This window comes from Patagioenas fasciata, chromosome 32 (genome assembly GCF_037038585.1).
Source record: "Patagioenas fasciata isolate bPatFas1 chromosome 32, bPatFas1.hap1, whole genome shotgun sequence".
NCBI classification, from domain to species: Eukaryota; Metazoa; Chordata; class Aves; order Columbiformes; family Columbidae; genus Patagioenas; species Patagioenas fasciata.
Genome location: NC_092551.1, coordinates 2439159 through 2459215, shown reverse-complemented (window position 1 = coordinate 2459215; position 20057 = coordinate 2439159). Strand labels below are relative to the sequence as shown.

Genomic DNA, 20057 nt, shown 5'->3' with positions numbered 1-20057 from the left:
GATTCTGGCACCATTTTGACCCTGAAGCGATTCTCGCACCATTTTGACCCCTGAGACAATTCTGCTGTCCTCTTCCCCGTATCAACCACCCGTTCCTCACATCCCCCCCATATCCCCCTCTCTCTCCCCAGCTTTGCACAACGCTCTGCCTCAGCAGCCCTCCCGGCCCAGCAACCGCGCGGCGGCGCTGCCCCCGAAGCCGTCTCGCCCTCCCGCCGTCTCCCCGGCGCTGGCCCAGCAGCCCCTTCTCCCTCAACCGCCGCTGCCGCAGCCGCCCCAGGTGCTTCTGGAGGACGAGGAGCCGCCGCCGCCGCCGCACCACAACCTGCCTCTGAGCGCCAGCCAGATGCAGCTCTACCTACAGCAGCTGCAGAAAGTGCAGCCGCAGACTCCGCTTCTCCCTTCAGTGAAGGTCCAGTCGCAGCCGCCGCCGCTGCCGCCGCCGCCGCCGGCTCACCCCGCCGTGCAGCAGCTGCAGCACCAACCGCCTCCGCGGCCCCTGCACATGCAGCCCCTGCCCTTCCCGCCGCACCTCCCGCAACCGCAGCCGCCGCCGCCGCAGCAGCACCCGCCCCCGCAGCCGCCCCCGCCGCCGCCGCCGGCCAAGCCGCAGCAGGTCATCCAGCACCACCCGTCGCCGCGGCACCACAAGCCCGACCCCTACGCGACCGGTGAGCGGGAGGCGGCGCTGGAGCCGCGGGTGGGGACGGGCACACGTGGACTCCGGGATGCGCCGGTGGGTTAAGCGGGGACTGGGGGAACCGTGCGGCGAGGCCCGTTGGCGTGGCGGATCGCGGGGTTTTGAGGGAACGGAGTGGTTGAGCGACTCGGTTTTGGGGGTCTGGAGGTTTCGGGATCTTGAGGAACTCAAGGACCTCGGCTTTTTGATAATATCAAGCGTTTGAGGATCTTGAATGTCTCAGTTTGAGGGTCTTGATGTTTCAAGATCTTCAGGAACTCAAGGACCTCAAGTTTTTAGAATATCAAGTATTTGATCATCTTGTTTTCGAGGATCTTGAGGTCTTAAGATCTTGAGGAACTCCAGGATCTCAAGTTTTTAGAATATCAAGTATTCGATCATCTTGTTTTCAAGGATCTTGAGGTCTTAAGATCTTGAGGAACTCCAGGATCTCAAGTTTTTAGAATATCAAGTATTTGATCATCTTGTTTTCGAGGATCTTGAGGTCTTAAGATCTTGAGGAACTCCAGGATCTCAAGTTTTTAGAATATCAAGTTTTCAATCATCTTGTTTTTGAGGGTCTTGAGGTTTTAAGATCTTGAGGAGCTCAAGGATCTCAAGTCTTTTAACATCAAGTTTTCAAGGGCTTCAGGATTCCCAGATCTTTGATGAATTCAAGGATCTTACATTTTTGAACACGTCAAGTGTCTGAGGACCTTCAGTGTCTCATTTCTGAGGGTCTTGAGGTTTCAAGATCTTGAGGAACTCCAGGATCTCAAGTTTTTAGAATATCAAGTATTCAATCATCTTGTTCTTGAGGATCTCCAGGTTTCTAAATCTTTGGGGAACTCAAGGATCTCAGGTTTTTGAGAATATCAAGTGTCTGAGCATCTTGAACATCTCCGTTTTGAGGATCTTGAATATTTAATCTTTGAGGGTCTTGATGTTTCAAGATCTTCAGGAACTCAAGGATCTCAGGTTTTTAGAATATCAAGTATTCGATCATCTTGTTTTCAAGGATCTTGAGGTCTTAAGATCTTGAGGAACTCCAGGATCTCAAGTTTTTAGAATATCAAGTTTTTGATCATCTTGTTTTTGAGGGTCTTGAGGTTTTAAGACCTTAAGGAGCTCAAGGATCTCAAGTCCTTTAACATCAAGTTTTTGAGGACTTCAGGGTTCTCAGATCTTGGATGAACTCAAGGATCTCACATTTTTGAACACGTCAAGTGTCAGAGGACCTTCAGTGTCTCATTTCTGAGGGTCTTGATGTTTCAAGATCTTGAGGAACTCCAGGATCTCAGGTTTTTAGAATATCAAGTGTCTGAGCATCTTGAGTATCTCAATTTTGAGGGTCTTGATGTTTTAAGATCTTGAGGAACTCAAGGACCTCAGGTTTTTGAGGATATCAAGCGTTTGAGGATCTTGGATGTCTCATTTTTGAGAATATCAAGTGTTCAAGCATCTTGTTCTTGAGGATCTTGAGGTTTTAGGATCTTGAGGAACTCAAGGATCTCAGGTTTTTGAGAATATCGAGTGTCTGAGCATCTTGAATATCTCGGTGTGGAGGATCTTGAGGTGTTAAGATCTTGAGGAACTCCAGGATCTCAAGCTTTTTGAATATCAAGTATTTGATCATCTTGTTTTCAAGGATCCTGAGGTCTTAAGATCTTGAGGAACTCCAGGATCTCAAGTTTTTAGAATATCAAGTTTTCAATCATCTTGTTTTTGAGGGTCTTGAGGTTTTAAGATCTTGAGGAACTCCAGGATCTCAAGTCCTTTAACATCAAGTTTTGAGGACTTCAGGGTTCTCAGATCTTGGATGAACTCAAGGATCTCACATTTTTGAACACGTCAAGTGTCTGAGGACCTTCAGTGTCTCATTTCTGAGGGTCTTGAGGTTTCAAGATCTTGAGGAGCTCAAGAATCTCAAGTTCTGGAGAATATCAAGTGTCTGAACATCTTGAATATCTCGGTTTGAGGGTCTTGATGTTTCACGATCTTGAGGAACTCAAGAATCTCAAGTTTTTGAGAATATCAAACATTTGAGGATCTTGAATGTCTCATTTTTGGGGATCTTGAGGTTTTAAGATCGTGAACTCAAGGAACTCAAGTTTTTAGAATATCAAGTGTTCGATCATCTTGTTCTTGAGGATCTTGATGTTTCTAAATCTTTTAGGAACTCAAGGACCTCAAGTTCTTGAGAATATCAAGTGTCTGAGCATCTTGAATACCTCGGTTTTGAAGGTCTTGAGGTTTTAAGATCTTGAGGAACTCAAGGATCTCAAGTTTTTAGAATATCAAGTATTCGATGATCTTGTTTTCGAGAATCTTGATGTTTCAAGATCTTGAGGAACTCAAGGATCTCAGGTTTTTAGAATATCGAGTGTCTGAGCGTTTCATTTTTGAGCATCTTGAGGTTTCAATATCTTGAGGAACCCAAGGATCTCAAGTTTTTAGAATATCAAGTATTCGATCATCTTGTTCTTGAGGATCTTGAGGAACTCCAGGATCTCAAGTTTTTGAGAACATCAAGCGTTTGAGCATCTTGAATATCTCGTTTTCGAGGATCTTGAATATTTCATCTTTGAGGATCTTGAGGCTTTAAGATCTTGAGGAACTCCAGGACCTCAAGCTTTTAGAATATCAAGTATTGGATAATCTTGTTCTTGAGGATCTTGAGGTTTCTAAATCTTTGGGGAACTCAAGGACCTCAAGTTCTTGAGAATATCAAGTGTCTGAGCATCTTGAATATCTCAGTTTTGAGGGTCTTGAGGTGTTAATTTCTTGAGGAGCTCCAGGATCTCAAGTCTTTGAACATATCAAGCTTTTGAGGACCTCGAGGTTCTCAGATCTTTGAGGAACTCAAGGATCTCAAGTTTTTAGAATATGGAGTGTTTGACCATTTCGTTTTTGAGCATCTTGAGGTTTCAAGATCTTGAGGAACTCAAGGACTCAAGTTTTTGAGGAAGTCAGGGACCTTGTTGGTTGGTTTGGGAGATCCTGGATCTCCATGATGACCCTGGGCTTGGTGGTGCCACCACCAACGTTCCCAATGGAGAACATCTCTGGCCAGGATAATGTGACCATGGGTCTCAACCTTCATGGTTGGTTTGGGAGATCCTGGATCAACCTCCATGATGTCCATGGGCTCGGTGGTGCCACCGCTGACATTCCCAATGGAGAACATCTCCAGCCAGGGTAATGTGGCCATGGGGCTCGACCTTCACGGTTGGCTTGAGAGATCCCAGATCTCCATGATGTCCATGGGCTTGGTGGTGCCAGCACCGATGGTCCCAATGGAGAACATCTCCAGCCAGAATAACGTGGTCATGGGGCTCAACCTTCATGGTTGGTTTGGGAGATCCAGGATCAATCTCCATGATGTCCATGGGCTTGGTGGTGCCACCACTGACGTTCCCAATGGAGAACATCTCCAGCCAAGATAATGTGGCCATGGGGCTCAACCTTCACAGTTGGTTCGGGAGCTTCGGGATCTCCATGATGTCCATGGGCTTGTTGGTACCACCACCAACATTCCCATTGGAGAACATCTCTGGCCAAGATAACGTGGCCATGGGGCTCAACCTTCACGGTTGGTTTGGGAGACATCTCCAGCCAGGATAATGTGACCATAGGAATAAACATTCAAGGTTGCCTTGAGAGATCCTGGATCTCCATGATGTCCATGGGCTTGATGGTGCCACCACCACCATTCCCAATGGAGAACATCTTCAGCCAGGACAACATGCCCATGGTGCTCAACCTTCACGGTTGGTTTTGGAGATCCCAGATCTCCATGATGTCCATGGGCTTGATGGTGCCACCACCAACATTCCCAATGGAGAACATCTCCAGCCAGGACAACATGCCCATGGTGCTCAACCTTCATGGTTGGTTTTGGAGATCCCGGATCTCCATGATGTCCATGGGCTTGATGGTGCCACCACCACCATTCCCAATGGAGAACATCTTCAGCCAGGACAACACGCCCATGGTGCTCAACCTTCACGGTTGGTTTTGGAGATCCCGGATCTCCATGATGTCCATGGGCTTGTTGGTACCACCACTGACGTTCCCAATGGAGAACATCTCCAGCCAGGATTACGTAGTCATGGAAATGAACCTTCGCGATTGGCTTGGTAGATCCCGGATCTCCATGATGTCCATGGGCTTGTTGGTACCACCACCAACATTCCCATTGGAGAACATCTCTGGCCAAGATAACGTGGCCATGGGGCTCAACCTTCACGGTTGATTTGGGAGACATCTCCAGCCAGGATAATGTGACCATAGGAATAAACATTCAAGGTTGGCTTGAGAGATCCTGGATCTCCATGATGTCCATGGGCTTGATGGTGCCACCACCACCATTCCCAATGGAGAACATCTCCAGCCAGGACAACACGCCCATGGTACTCAACCTTCATGGTTGGTTTTGGAGATCCTGGATCTCCATGATGTCCATGGGCTTGTTGGTACCACCACTGACGTTCCCAATGGAGAACATCTCCAGCCAGGACAACACGCCCATGGTACTCAACCTTCATGGTTGGTTTCGGAGATCCCGGATCTCCATGATGTCCATGGGCTTGTTGGTACCACCACTGACGTTCCCAATGGAGAACATCTCCAGCCAGGATTACGTAGTCATGGAAATGAACCTTCGCGATTGGCTTGGTAGATCCTGGATCTCCATGATGTCCATGGGCTTGATGGTGCCACCACCAACATTCCCAATGGAGAACATCTCCAGCCAGAACAACATGCCCATGGTGCTCAACCTTCATGGTTGGTTTCGGAGATCCCGGATCTCCATGGTGTCCACGGGCTTGATGGTGCCACCACCAACATTCCCAATGGAGAACATCTCCAGCCAGAACAACATGCCCATGGTGCTCAACCTTCACGGAGATCCCGAATCTCCATGATGCGACCGGGACCGCTTTGACACCAAGAACGTTGCCGTAGAACGATCAGAAGGCCCCAAACGAACGCCCCCGTTCGCTCGCGGAGGCGCCGAATACGGAGCCGGGAGGAGGGGCCGTTCCCGCGGCGGCGCGCGGCGTTTTCGGGTGACGTTGGGCGCTGCCGGCCGCTTTAACTGATGGATGCCAAACCCGTTCGCAGGTCACTTGCGGGAAGCCCCTTCCCCTCTCATGATGCATTCCCCACAGATGCCGCCGTTCCAGGGCTTGGTCCACCAGTCGCCACCTCAACAAACCATCCAGCCAAAAAAACAGGTAAAACCACCAAAACCACGGAGCCGCCGGCGCCGAAACGCGCCGAGGATCGGGGAGCTGGGATGAGGTGGGGCGGGGGGTTCCGCCGCCTTTTTCCGGCCCGTTTTTGCGAGTTTCGGGCCGCTTTTTGACGCGTTTCTCCCCGCGGCAGGAGATGCGAGCCGCCTCGGTGGTGCAGGCGCAGCCGCTGGTGGGGAAGGAGGAGAAGATGCACTCGCCCGCCGTGCGCAACGAGACCTTCAGCCCCCCGCTGCGGCAGGAGCCGCCCAAGCACCCCGAGGGCGGCAAAGCGCCCGCGCACGGCCCGCAGCGTGAGTGGGGGGGCTGGGACCCCCAGCGGTCCCCTTTGGGGGACTGAGAAACCCCCCGGCACCCCCAGTTCGGTGGCTGAGATTCCCCTCAAATTGCAGTGTCCACGGTGCCGTCTCTCCCTGTTTTGGTGCCTGAGAACCCACCGCCCCCGGTTTTGATGGTGGAGACCCCATCACCCCAATTTCGGTGCCTGAGACACCCCTGTCACCCCCTGTTTTGGTAGTGGAGACCCCATCACCCCCATTTTGATGATGGAGACACCATCACCCCGGTTTCAGTGCCTGAGACCCCATCACCCAAATCTTGGTGCCTGAAACCCCATCACTCAAATTTTGGTGACTGAGACCCCATCACCCCCCAAATTCTGTAGGAGAGCCCCCATCACCCCCAAATTTGGTGGCTGAGACACCCCCAGTTTTGATAGTAGAGACACCATCACCCCCATTTTGATGTCTGAGACCCCGTCACCCCGGTTTTGATGGTGAAGACGCCATCACCCCAATTTCGGTGCCTGAGACACCCCCATCACCCCCAGTTTTGGTAGTGGAGACCCCGTCACCCCCATTTTGGTGCCTGAGACCCCATCACCCACATTTCGATGCCCAAGACCCCCATCGCCCCTGAGTTTGGTGGCTGAGACACCCCCAGTTTTGATAGTGGAGACCCCATCAGCCCCATTTTGATGGTGGAGACCCCATCACCCCAGTTTTCATGGTGGAGACCCCATCACCCCACCTTTGGTGCCTGAGACCCCATCACTCGAATCTTGGTGCCTGAGACCCCATCACCCAAATCTTGGTGCCTGAGACCCCACCACCCAAGTTTTGGTGGCTGAGACCCCCATTACCCCCCAATTTCTATAGTAGAGACCCCCATCACCCCCAATTTTGATTGTGGAGACGCCATCACCCCAGTTTTCATGGTGGAGACCCCATCACTCCAGTTTCGGTGCCTGAGACCCCATCACCCAAGTTTTCATGGTGCAGACGCCATCACCCCAATTTCAGTGCCTGAGACCCCGTCACCCACATTTTGGTGGCTGAGACCCCCATCACCCCCAGATTTGGTGGCTGAGGCATCCCCAGTTTTCATGGTGGAGACCCCATCACCCCCATTTTGATGATGGAGACGCCATCACCCCAATTTTGGTGCCTGAGACACCCCCAGTTTTCATGGTGGAGACCCCATCACCCCAATTTTGGTGCCTGAGACACCCCCATCACCCCCAGTTTTGGTAGTGGAGACCCCATCACCCCAGTTTTCATGGTGGAGACCCCATCACCCCAATTTTGGTTTCCGAGACCCCACCACCCCTATTTTGATGATGGAGACCCCATCACCCCAATTTCAGTGCCTGAGACCCCATCACCCAAATTTTTCGTGCCTGAGACCCCCATCGCCCCCCAATTTCTATAGTAGGGACCCTCATCACCCCCAGTTTTGGTGGCTGAGACACCCCCAGTTTTGATAGTGGAGACCCCATCACCCCAATTTTCATGGTGGAGACCCCATCACCCCGATTTCGGTGCCTGAGACACCCCCATCACCCCCCGATTTCTATAGTAGAGACCCTCATCACCCCCATTTTGGTGGCTGAGACCCCATCACCCCCATTTTGATGGTGGAGACCCCATCACCCAAGTTTTGGTGCCTGAGACTCCCATCACCCCCCAATTTCTGTAGTAGGGACCCCCATCACCCCCTAATTTGGTGGCTGAGACACCTCCATCACCCCAATTTCAGTGCCTGAGACCCCATCACCCCAATTTTGGTGGCTGAGCCCCACATCACCCCCCAATTTCTATTGCAGAGCCCCCCATCACCCCCATTTTGGTGGTGGAGACACCTGTGACCCCCAGTTTTGGTGGCTGAGACCCCATCACCCCCATTTCAGTTGATGAGACTCCATCACCCCTATTTTGGTGGCTGAGCCCCCGTCACCCCAATTTTACTGAGACCACCCAGGAACCTTCATTTTGATTTCTGAGACCCCCCCATCACCCCAAATTTCAGTGTCTGACACCCCAGTTTTGGTGGCAGAGACCCTATCACCCCCATTTTGATGGTGGAGACCCCATCACCCCCATTTTGTTGACCAAGTCCCCCCACATCACTCCAAACTTTGCTGGCACCCCCATCACCCCCCAATTTGAACAGTGGAGGCGCTTAACACCCCAAATGGTGGCGGACACCCCATCACCCCCATTTTGATGGCTGACACCCCCCACTTTGCTTGCTTAGACCCCCATCACCCCAAATGTGGTGTCTGAGTCCCCGTCACCCCCATTTCTGGCGTCCCGGGGTCCCCCCCCGTCTGACGCAGCCGCTGGTTCCAGGGCCGGAGCTGAAGCCCCTGGAGGGGGGCCGACCCGTGATCAGACCCCCGGAGCAGAACCCCCCCCAGCCCGGAGCGCCCGACAAGGAGCGGCAGAAGCAGGAGCCCAAGACGCCCGTCGCCCCAAAAAAGGTAACGGGCTCGGGCAAAAATGGGGGGGAAATGATGTAAAAGGGAGCGTGAAACCGCCCAAAAGTGGGGAAGAAACTCACGGAATTGGGAGTGGAACCGCCCAAAATTGGGAGTGGAACCTCCCAAAAAATGGAAATGGAACCTCCCAAAAATTGGGAGTGGAACCTCCCAAAAAATGGAAATGGAACCTCCCAAAAATTGGAAATGGAACCTCCCAAAAAATGGAAATGGAACCTCCCAAAAATTGGAAATGGAACCTCCCAAAAAATGGAAATGGAACCTCCCAAAAATTGGAAATGGAACCTCCGGAAATTGAGAATGCAACATCCAAAATCTGGGTATGGAACCTCCCAAAATTGTGAGTGAAACTGCCCAAAATTGGGAATGGAACCTCCTGAAATTGAGTGTGAAACCTCCCAAAATTGAGTGTGAAACCTCCCAAAAATTGGGAGTGGAACCTTGCAAAAATTTGGAATGGAACCTCCCAAAAATTGGGAATGGAACCTCCGGAAATTGAGAATGGAGCATCCAAAATCTGAGAATGGAACCTCCCAAAAATTGGGAATGGAACCTCCCGAAATTGAGTGTGAAACCTCCCAAAATTGAGTGTGAAACCTCCCAAAAATTGGGAGTGGAACCTTGTAAAAATTTGGAATGGAACCTCCCAAAAATTGGGAATGGAACCTCCGGAAATTGAGAATGGAACATCCAAAATCTGGGAATGGAACCTCCCAAAATTGGGAGTGAAACCTCCCAAAAATTGGGAATGAAACCTCCCAAAACTGAGAATGGAACCTCCCAAAATTCAGGATGGTACCTCCTTAAAATAGGGAATGGAACCTCCCAAAATTTGGAAATGGAACCTTCCAAAATTGGGAGTGAAACCTCCCAAAATTGGGAGTGAAACCTCCCAAAAATTGAGAATGGAACATCCAAAATCTGGGAATGGAACCTCCTTAAAATTGGGAATAGAACTTCCTCAAAGTGAGAATGAAACATCCAAAATCTGGGAATGGAACCTCCCAAAAATTGGGAATGGAACCTCCCAAAATTGGGAGTGAAACCTCCTTAAAATTGGGAATGGAATGTTCCAAAATTGGGAATAGAACCTCCCCAAAATTGGTGGAGCTGGGACCTTCACCAGGTGCTGGTTGGGGTTGGACTCCATCTCTCGGCCTCTTCCAACCCACGTTGTTCTGTGATTCATCTCCACGGGGCTTTGACGAGACCTCGAGTTCCACATCCAGCTCCGGGTCCCTCAGGACATGGGGCTGTTGGAGAAGGTCCAGAGGAGGCCATGAGGACGACTGGGGGGACACTTGGGGTTCTCCAGCCTGGAGACGCCTCCAGGGGGACCTTCTTGTGGCCTTTCCGTCTATAAACGGGGCTTCTAAGAGAGATGGAGAAAGACTTTTGACCACCAACCTGTGTTTGAAGATCTTGAGCTTCTTTGAGGAACTTGAGGATCTCAAGGTTTTGGAGAAAGACTTTTGACCACCAACCTTTATTTGAAGATCTTGAGCTTCTCAGGTCTTTGAGGAACTTGAGGATCTCAAGTTTTAGAGAAGGACTTTTGGCCAAAGACCTTTATTTGAAGATCTTGAGCTTCTTTGAGGAACTCGAGGTTCTCAGATTTTGGAGAACTTGAGGGTCTCAAATTTTGTAGAACGACTTTTGACCAAAGACCTTTATTTGGGGATCTTGAGCTTCTTTGAGAAACTCAAGGATCTCAAGGTTTTGGAGAAAGACTTTTGACCACAAACCTTTATTTGAAGATCTTGAGGTTCTCAGATCTTTGAGGAACTTGAGGATCTCAAATTTTTTGAGAAAGACTTTGACCATAAACCTTTATGTGAGGATCTTGAGCTTCTCAGATCCTTGAGGAACTCGTTCTCAAGTTTTTAGAGACTTTTGACCAAAGAGCTTCATTTGAGGATCTTGAGCTTTGAGGAACTCAAGGATCTCAGATTTTGGAGAACGACTTTTGACCAAAGACCTTTATTTGAAGATCTTGAGGTTCTCAGATCTTTGAGGAACTTGATCTCAAATTTTGGAGAAAGACTTTGACCATAGACCTTTATTTGAGGATCTTGAGCTTCTCAGATCCTTGAGGATCTCAATGATCGAGGTTTTTTAGAGAAAGACTTTTGACCAAAGACCTGTATTTGAAGATCCTGAGCTTCTCAGATCTTTGAGGAACCCAGGGGTCTCAAATTTTGGAGAAAGACTTTGACCAAAGGCCTTTATTTGAAGATCTTGAGCTTCTTTGAGGAACTCGAGGATCTGAAGATTTTGGAGAAAGAGTTTTGACCACCAACCTTTATTTGAAGATCTTGAGCTTCTCAGATCTTTGAGGAACTCGAGAATCTCAAATTTTGGAGAAGGACTTTGACCATAAACCTTTATTTGAGGATCTTGAGCTTCTCAGATCCTTGAGGAACTCGTTCTCAAGTTTTTAGAGGAAGACTTTTGACCAAAGACCTGTATTTGAAGATCCTGAGCTTCTCAGATCTTTGAGGAACCTAGGGGTCTCAAATTTTGGAGAAAGACTTTGCCCAAAGGCCTTTATTTGAAGATCTTGAGCTTGTTTGAGGAACTCGAGGTTCTCACCTTTTTGGAGAAAGACTTTTAACCAAAAACCTGTCGCAACAAGGCCCAACGGTTTTCACCTGGAAGAGCGTAGAGTTAGGCTTGACCTAAGGAAGAAATACTTGATGCTGAGGGTGGTGAGAGCCTGGCCCAGGTTGACCAGAGAGGTGGTGGATGAACCATCCCTGGAGACAACCAAGGTCAAGGTTGGACGGGGTGTTGAGCAACCTGAGCTGGTGAAGATGGCACTGGGTGCCATTTGATGGTCCCTTCCAACCCAAACCGGTCCAAGATTTGGAATACAAGGAGCTGGTCGCACCCGTTTGGGTTTTGTGGGAGGAGATGTTGCCTCCACCATCTTCTCCAACCCTGGGGAAGCGTTTGCGTGGATGACGCCATGACGGGGAACAGATTTGGTGGGTTCGGCCTTGCTGAACCTTGCTGTTCTTCTCTCCGCAGGACCTGAAGATCAAGAACATGGGCTCCTGGGCCAGCCTGGTGCAGAAACATCCCACCACGCCATCCTCCACGGCCAAGTCCTCCAGTGACAGCTTCGAGCAGTTCAAGAGGGCGGCGCGGGAGAAGGAGGAGCGGGAGAAGGCGCTGAAGGCGCAGGCGGAGCAGGTGGAGAGGGAGAAGGAGCGGCTGAGGCGGGAGCAGGAGAGGATGAGGTGAGAACATTGGCGCCATCATCGCCGACGAGGTGGCCACCGGCGTCCTGGTGTGTGTATTTGGGATGGGTTTGGGCCACTGAGCCCGGGGATCAAAATGGCGGCGCCAGAATCACCTCAGGGGTCCAAATGGCGCCAGAATCACCTCAGGGCTCAAAATGGCGCCAGGATCACCTCAGGGCTCAAAATGGCGCCAGGATCACCTCAGGGCTCAAAATGGCCTCAGAATCACCTCAGGGCTCAAAATGGCGCCAGGATCACCTCAGGGCTCAAAATGGCGCCAGAATCACCTCAGGGCTCAAAATGGCACCAGAATCACCTCATGTGATGTGCCATTTCATGGCACAAATCTGATCCCATTTCATGGCACAAATCTGATACTGTGGCGCAGATCTGATCCCGTCTTGTGGCACAAACCTGATCCCGTTTCATGGCACAAACCTGATCTCGTGGCGCGGATCTGATCCAGTCTTGTGGCACAAATCTGATCCCATTTCATGGCACAAACCTGATCTTGTGGCACAAATCTGATCCCATTTCGTGGTACAAATTTGATCCCATTTCATGGCACAAATCCAATCCCATCTCGTGGCCCAAATCTGATCTCGTAGCACAAATCTGATCCCATTTCATGGTGCAAACCTGATCTTGTGGCACAAATCTGATCCCATTTCTTGGCACAAATCCAATCCCATCTCGTAGCACAAATCTGATCCCATTTCATGGCACGAACGTGATCTCGTGGCACAAATCTGATCCCATTTCATGGCACAAACCTGATCCCATTTCATGGCACAAACCTGATCTCGTGGCACAGATCTGATCCAGTTTTGTGGCACAAATCTGATCCCATCTCGTGACACAAATCTGATATCGTGGCACAAATCTGATCCAATTTCATGACACAAATCTGATATCGTGGCACAAATCTGATCCCATTTCCTGGCACAAATCTGATATCGTGGCACAAATCTGATCCAATTTCCTGGCACAAATCTGATCTTGTGCCATGAATTTGATCCCATTTCCTGGCACAGATCTGACCCCATCTCATGGCCCAAACCTGATCTCGTAGCACAAATCTGATCCCATTTCATGGTACAAACCTGATCTTGTGGCACAAATCTGATCCCATTTCATGGCACAAATCCAATCCCATCTCGTAGCACAAATCTGATCCCATTTCGTGGCACAAACCTGATCTTGTGGCGCAGATCTGATCCAGTTTTGTGGCACAAATCTGATCCCATCTCGTGGCCCAAATCTGAGCTCGTAGCACGAATCTGATCCCATTTCATGGCACAAACCTGATCTTGTGGCACAAATCTGATCCCATTTCATGGCACGAACATGATCTCGTGGCACAAACCTGATCCCATTTCATGGCACAAATCTGACCCCATTTCATGGCACAAACCTGATCTCGTGGCACAGATCTGATCCAGTTTTGTGGCACAAATCTGATCCCATCTCGTGGCACAAATCTGATATCGTGGCACAAATCTGATCCAATTTCATGGCACAAATCTGATATTGTGGCACAAATCTGATCCAATTTCCTGGCACAAATCTGATCTTGTGCCATGAATTTGATCCCATTTCCTGGCACAGATCTGACCCCATTTCATGGCACAAATCTGACCCCATTTCATGGCACGGATCTGATCTTCTGGCACAAATCTGATCCCATTTCATGGCCCAAATCTGATCTCCTGGCATGAATCCAATCTCATGGCCCAAATCAAACCTTGCAGCACAAATCTGATCCCATTTCATGGCACAAACCCAATCAGATCTCACGGCACAAACCCCCACCGCCCTCTCCAATGCCCCAAAACCCCCCGAGCCCCCGCGTCGCCATTTGGGTGCCTGACGGCGTCTGTTTGGGCAGGAGCCGGGAGGACGAGGACGCCATGGAGCAGGCGCGCCGGGCGCACGAGGAGGTTCGGCGGCGCCAGGAGCAGCAGCAGCAGCAGCAGCAGGTGACGACGGTGACGGTGACGGCGGCGGCGGCGGCACCGCAGGCCCAGAGCTCGCAGCCCCAGGCCTCCCAGTCCATGCTGGACCAGCAGCGGGAGATGGCCAGGAAGAGGGAGCAGGAACGGAGGCGCCGGGAAGCGGTGAGGACGGGAACACAGGGCTGCCGGGAAACCCCCCGGGGAGCGTCAATATCAATCATGGGGATGCTGAGAACTTCCAGATGTGGCCTCCCCAGGGCAGAGCAGAGGGGCAGGGGAACCTCTCTGACCCACTGACCACCCCCTTCTAATCCCCCCAGGTCCTATTGGCTTCCTGGCCACAAGGGCCCAGTGCTGGCTCAGCCCACAGCACCCGCTATTCCCAGCTGGGCTCCCATCCAAGCACTGACCGGGCCCGACCCTGCTTAGCTTCCCAGATCAGACCAGATGGGGCGTTCTCAGGGTGCTATGGCTGTATAGATTATATATATGTATATATATCTGTTCCCCAAGTATATCCTGATAGTATCTGAACTAAACCCTTTTTTCAAGGGCAGAGCAGAGGGGCAGGAGAACCTCTCTGACCCACTGACCACCCCCTTCTAATCCCCCCAGGTACTATTGGTCTCCCATCCAAGCACAAACCAGGCCCGACCCTGCTTAGCTTCCCAGATCAGACCAGATGGGGCATTCTCTATGGCTGTGTATTACATATACATATATATGTTCCCCAAGTATATCTTGATAATATCTGAACTAAAAGGCAGAGTAGAGAGGCAGGAGAACCTCTCTGACCCACTGACCACCCCCTTCTAATCCCCCCCAGGTCCCATTGGTCTCCCATCCAAGCACTGACCGGGCCCGACCCTGCTTAGCTTCCCAGATCAGACCAGATGGGGCGTTCTCAGGGTGCTATGGCTGTATATATGATATATATGTATATATATATGTTCCCCAAGTATATCCTGATAGTATCTGAACTAATTAAATAATTAAAAAATGATGGGGATGCTGAGAAATTAATGGGGATCACGAAAAATAAATCCTGGGGATGCTGAGAAATTCCCCATTTTCACCAAAAAAAAAAACCACTCAGGGCTGACCAAAAAAAAGTGGAAATTCTGAACCATTCTGGAGAATTTAAGAGAAATCCCAAGGATTTCAAAAAATTGCTGAGGATGCAAAAAAATGCCCCAATTTTCCCCCAAAATTAAAATCTTGGGGCTGAAAAATTTTGGAATATTTAGAAAAACAGAATTCTGAAAAATTTGTGAGAATTAAAAAATTCCCAAGACGTTCAAAAAAATTCCAAGAATTTCAAAAAAATCACAAGATTTCAAAAATTCGCTGAGGATGCAAAAAAAATCCCCAATTTCCCCCCAAAAAATAAAAACTTGGGGGTAAAAAATTTCAGAATATTTAGGAAAATATCTGAGAATTTTGAGAAATTCGTGAGAATTTTTAAAAATTGCAAGAATTTTAATAATTTAAAAAAATTGCTGAGGATGCAAAAAAATTCCCCAATTTCCCCCCAAAATTAAAATCTTGGGGCTGAAAAATTTTGGAATATTTAGAAAAACTCCTGAGAATTCTGAAAAATTTGTGAGAAATCTAAAAATTTCCAAAATTTAAAAAAATCCCAAGAATGTAAAAAAAAAATTGCTGAGGATGCAAAAAAATCCCCCAATTTCCCCCCAAATTAAAATCTTGGGGCTGAAAAATTTCAGAATATTTAGCAAAATTTCTGAAAAGTCTGAAAAATTTGTGCAAAATTAAAAAATTCCCAAAAATTTTAAACATTTGCTGAGGATGCATAAAATTTCCCCAATTTCCCCCCAAAAAAAATTAAAAATTGGGGCTGAAAAATTTCAGAGTATTTAGAAAAATTTCTGAAAATTCTGAAAAATTTGTGCAAAATTTAAAAATTCCCAAGAATTCAAAAAAATAGCTGAGGATGCAAAAAATTTCCCCAATTTCCCCCCCAAAAAGTAAAAATTTGGGTTTAGAAAAATTACAGAATATTTAGAAAAATTTCTGAAAATTCTGAAAAATTTGTGCGAAATTAAAAAATCCAAGAATTTCCAAAAAATTCCAAGAATTTTTAAAAATTGCTGAGGATGCAAAAAGTTTCCCCAATTTCCCCCCAAAAAGTAAAAATTTGGGGCTGAAAAATTTTAGAATATTTAGAAAAATTTCTGAAAAATTTGAGAGAAATTAAAAAATTCCAAAGAATTTTTTAAAATTGCTGAGGATGCGAAAAATTTCCCCAATTTCCCCCCCGAAAGTAAAAATTTGGGGCTGAAAAATTTCAGAATATTTAGAAAAATTTCTGAAAATTCTGAAAAATTTGTGAGAAATGAAAAAACTCCCAAGAATTTCAAAAAATTGATGAGGATGCAAAAAATTTCCCCAATTTCCCCCCAAAAAATAAAAATTTGGGGCTGAAAAACTTCAGAATGTTTAGAAAAATTTCTGAAAATTCTGAAAAATTTGTGTGAAATGAAAAAACTCCCAAGAATTTCAAAAAATTGATGAGGATGCAAAAAATGTCCCCAATTTCCCCCAAAAAAGTAAAAATTTGGGGCTGAAAAATTTCAGAATATTTAGAAAAATTTCTGAAAATTCTGAAAAATTTGTGCGAAATTTAAAAATTCCAAGAATTTGCAAAAAATTCCCAAGAATTTTTAAAAATTGCTGAGGATGCAAAAAGTTTCCCCAATTTCCCCCCAAAAAGTAAAAATTTGGGGCTGAAAAATTTTAGAATATTTAGAAAAATTTCTGAAAAATTTGAGAGAAATTAAAAAATTCCAAAGAATTTTTTAAAATTGCTGAGGATGCGAAAAATTTCCCCAATTTCCCCCCCGAAAGTAAAAATTTGGGGCTGAAAAATTTCAGAATATTTAGAAAAATTTCTGAAAATTCTGAAAAATTTGTGAGAAATGAAAAAACTCCCAAGAATTTCAAAAAATTGATGAGGATGCAAAAAATTTCCCCAATTTCCCCCCAAAAAATAAAAATTTGGGGCTGAAAAACTTCAGAATGTTTAGAAAAATTTCTGAAAATTCTGAAAAATTTGTGTGAAATGAAAAAACTCCCAAGAATTTCAAAAAATTGATGAGGATGCAAAAAATGTCCCCAATTTCCCCCCAAAAAGTAAAAATTTGGGGCTGAAAAATTTCAGAATATTTAGAAAAATTTCTGAAAATTCTGAAAAATTTGTGCGAAATTTAAAAATTCCAAGAATTTCCAAAAAATTCCAAGAATTTTTAAAAATCGCTGAGGGTGCAGAAGATTTGCCCCCAAAAAAATAAAAATTTGGGGCTGAAAAATTTCAGAGTATTTAGAAAAATTTCTGGAAATTCTGAAAAATTTGTGCAAAATTTAAAAATTCCAAGAATTTGCAAAAAATTCCCAAGAATTTTAAAAAATTGCTGAGGATGCAAAAAGTTTCCCCAATTTCCCCCCAAAAAGTAAAAATTTGGGGCTGAAAAATTTCAGAATATTTAGAAAAATTTCTAGAAATTCTGAAAAATTTGTGCAAAATTTAAAAATTCCCAAGAATTCAAAAAAATTGCTGAGGATGCAAAAAATGTCCCCAATTTCCCCCAAAAAAATAAAAAATTGGGGCTGAAAAATTTTAGAATATTTAGAAAAATTTCTGAAAATTCTGAAAATTTTGTGAGAAATGAAAAATTCCAAGAATTTTTTAAAATTGCTGAGGATGCAAAAAATTTGCCCCCAAAAAAATAAAAATTTGGGGCTGAAAAATTTCAGAATATTTAGAAAAATTTCTGAAAATTCTGAAAAATTTGGGAGAAATGAAAAAACTCCCAAGAATTTAAAAAAATTCCCAAGAATTTAAAAAAATTGCTGAGGATGCAAAAAATTTCCCCAATTTCCCCCAAAATTAAAATCTTGGGGCTGAAAAATTTTGGAATATTTAGAAAAATTTCTGAAAAATTTCTGCTAAATTAAAAAATTCCAAGAATTTCCAAAAAATTCCAAGAATTTCCCAAAAAAATCTAAAAAATTGCTGAGTACACAAAATCTTTGAGGATGCAAAAAGACCCCTGTAAAAAATTCCATTGAATTCTAAAAAATTCCATTGAATTCTGAAAATTTCCCCCCAAAACGCGCCAAAAATTGAAAATTTCCCCCAAATTGATGCGTTTTCCTTTTAATTTCCTTTAATTTCCTTGAATTGCAGATGGCGGCGACGATCGACATGAATTTCCAGAGCGATTTATTGGCAATATTCGAAGAAAACCTTTTCTAGCGCCGCCTGGAGATTTTGGGCTCATTTCCTCCGGATTTGACTCTTTAAAAAAAAGAAAAAATGGAAAAAAAAAACACACAAAAAAAGCAAAAATTCTCCTTTTTTTCCCCCATTTTCCCCAGCAGGAAAAAGAGAAAAAAAAAAGCTTCGGACTTTCCGTTAAGTGTTAAAAAAGAGGTGAAATAGTTGCGGGCTGGAGCTCGGGCGGCGCAGGGAGCGGCGGCTCTGCCTTATCCCCCCCCCCCACGGACTTATTTTGGGTCATTTTCCTCCGTTTTCCTCAGTTTCCCCTCATTTCGCAGCAAAAGACGCCGAGAAAACCCCTCCAGACTTGAAGGCAAAATCGCGACCCGGACCCAAAAAAAGGTGCCCCCCCCCCCATATTGATATTCACTGTATAACCCGGGGTGGGGTTTGGGTTGATTTCTCACGGTTTTGGGGGTTTTTTGGGGGGCTGGGTTGGTGGGGGGGGTTGCACCCATGTGGCGGCTGGGGGAGGGAGTTGGGCGGGGGAAGGGGGCGGGGCCACGCGGAGCCCCGCCCCTTTCTGCCTTTGGGGGCGGTTCCTCCCCTTTTTCCCGCCTTTTTTGTTTTCCCCTTTTCCCACCTTTTTTTTTTCTCCTTTTCCTCCTTTTTCCCCTTTTTTCCTCCATTTTCTTCTTTTTCCTCTTTTCTCTCTTTTCCTCCTCTCTTTTCTTTTCCTCCTCTCTTTTCTTTTCCTCCTCTCTTTTCTCTTCCTCCCTCTCTTCCTCCCTCTCTTCCTCCCTCTCTTCCTCCTCTCTTCCTCCTCTCTTCCTCCTCTCTTCCTCCTCTCTTCCTCCTCTCTTCCTCCCTCTCTTCCTCCCTCTCTTCCTCCTCTCTTCCTCCCTCTCTTCCTCCCTCTCTTCCTCCCCCTCTTCCTCCCCCTCTTCCTCCGCTCTTCCTCCCCTCTTCCTCCCTCTTCCTCCTCTCTTCCCTCCGTTTTCCCCCCCTCTTCCCTTCCTCTTCCTCTTTTCTCTTTTTCCTCTTCTTTTCTTCTCTATTTTCTTTTCCTCCTTTCCCCCCATTCCCCCTCCCCCAAAACCCCACCATTTGCTCATTTTTTACTCTTTTTCCCTTTCCCCCTCAAGTTGATTTTTAACACCCCCCCCCCCCAAAAATAAAAGCGCCACCAATCCCCCCCCCCCCCTTTCCCGCGGCCCCGGCGCCTCCGCCCGGCCGCTCTTTTATTACCGTGCTCTTATTTTATTGCTCCGGCGGTTTGGTCCCCACTCGGTGCCATAACCCCCCCCCTCCCCCTCCCCTTCCCCCCCCCCCCCCAACACTGCCCCCCCCGCTCCCGCCGCCGCGTTTCCCGCGTTTCCCGCCGTTCCCGCCGCCGCGTTTCCCGCCGTTCCCGGGAAGTCGCCGCCGCGGCCGCGAATTAAACGCAGCTCTTGGGTTTTGTACAAAAATCGCCGCGTTTCGCCCCATTTCTTTGCTCCCCCCCGCCCTCCAAGCGACAGGGGAGGGGGGGAAGGGGAAGAGGGGGAACATCGCATTAAAATCGAACAAAAAAAGGCTTAAAAAAGAATTTAAAATTCAAAATGGGCGTTGAAAAGCTTTAAAACTTCGCGGGGAAATTTAAAGGGGAAGAAAAGCAGCAAAAGGAAAGGAAAAAAGGTACAAAAGTGGGGGAAAAGGGTAAAAATTAATTAATAATAATAAAAAAGGGAAAAGTAGCGGGGGAAGGGGGAAAAAAAAGGGAAAATATTAAAAAAATATACAAAAATTGGTGCGTTCGGGTCCCGGTTTCCCCCACCCCACCCCGGGGGTGGTTCCCTCCCCTCACGTGACGCCTCTCGCGGTCCCATTGGCTGTCGCCCGTGCGGCTCCGCCCTCTCGCT

General features: G+C 47.2%; 1 protein-coding gene and 1 pseudogene across 4 annotated transcripts in view; one reads left to right on the top strand and one right to left on the bottom strand.

The window, feature by feature from the left end:
• The window catches only part of BRD4 (bromodomain containing 4), a 65826-nt gene extending 46201 nt beyond the window's left edge, over window positions 1-19625 (top strand). For all 4 annotated transcript variants that reach the window (XM_071800719.1, XM_071800721.1, XM_071800718.1 and 1 more), the window contains exons 16-22: window positions 132-671; window positions 5807-5919; window positions 6071-6230; window positions 8568-8698; window positions 11747-11958; window positions 13850-14078; window positions 18124-19625. In XM_071800719.1, coding sequence (XP_071656820.1) covers window positions 132-671; window positions 5807-5919; window positions 6071-6230; window positions 8568-8698; window positions 11747-11958; window positions 13850-14078; window positions 18124-18192 — 1454 coding nt within the window. In that variant the 3' untranslated portion in view covers window positions 18193-19625. The remainder of the gene's footprint in view (window positions 1-131; window positions 672-5806; window positions 5920-6070; window positions 6231-8567; window positions 8699-11746; window positions 11959-13849; window positions 14079-18123) is intronic.
• LOC139826007 (5S ribosomal RNA) lies at window positions 14278-14396 on the bottom strand (annotated as a pseudogene).
• Window positions 19626-20057: the final 432 nt, after the last annotated feature.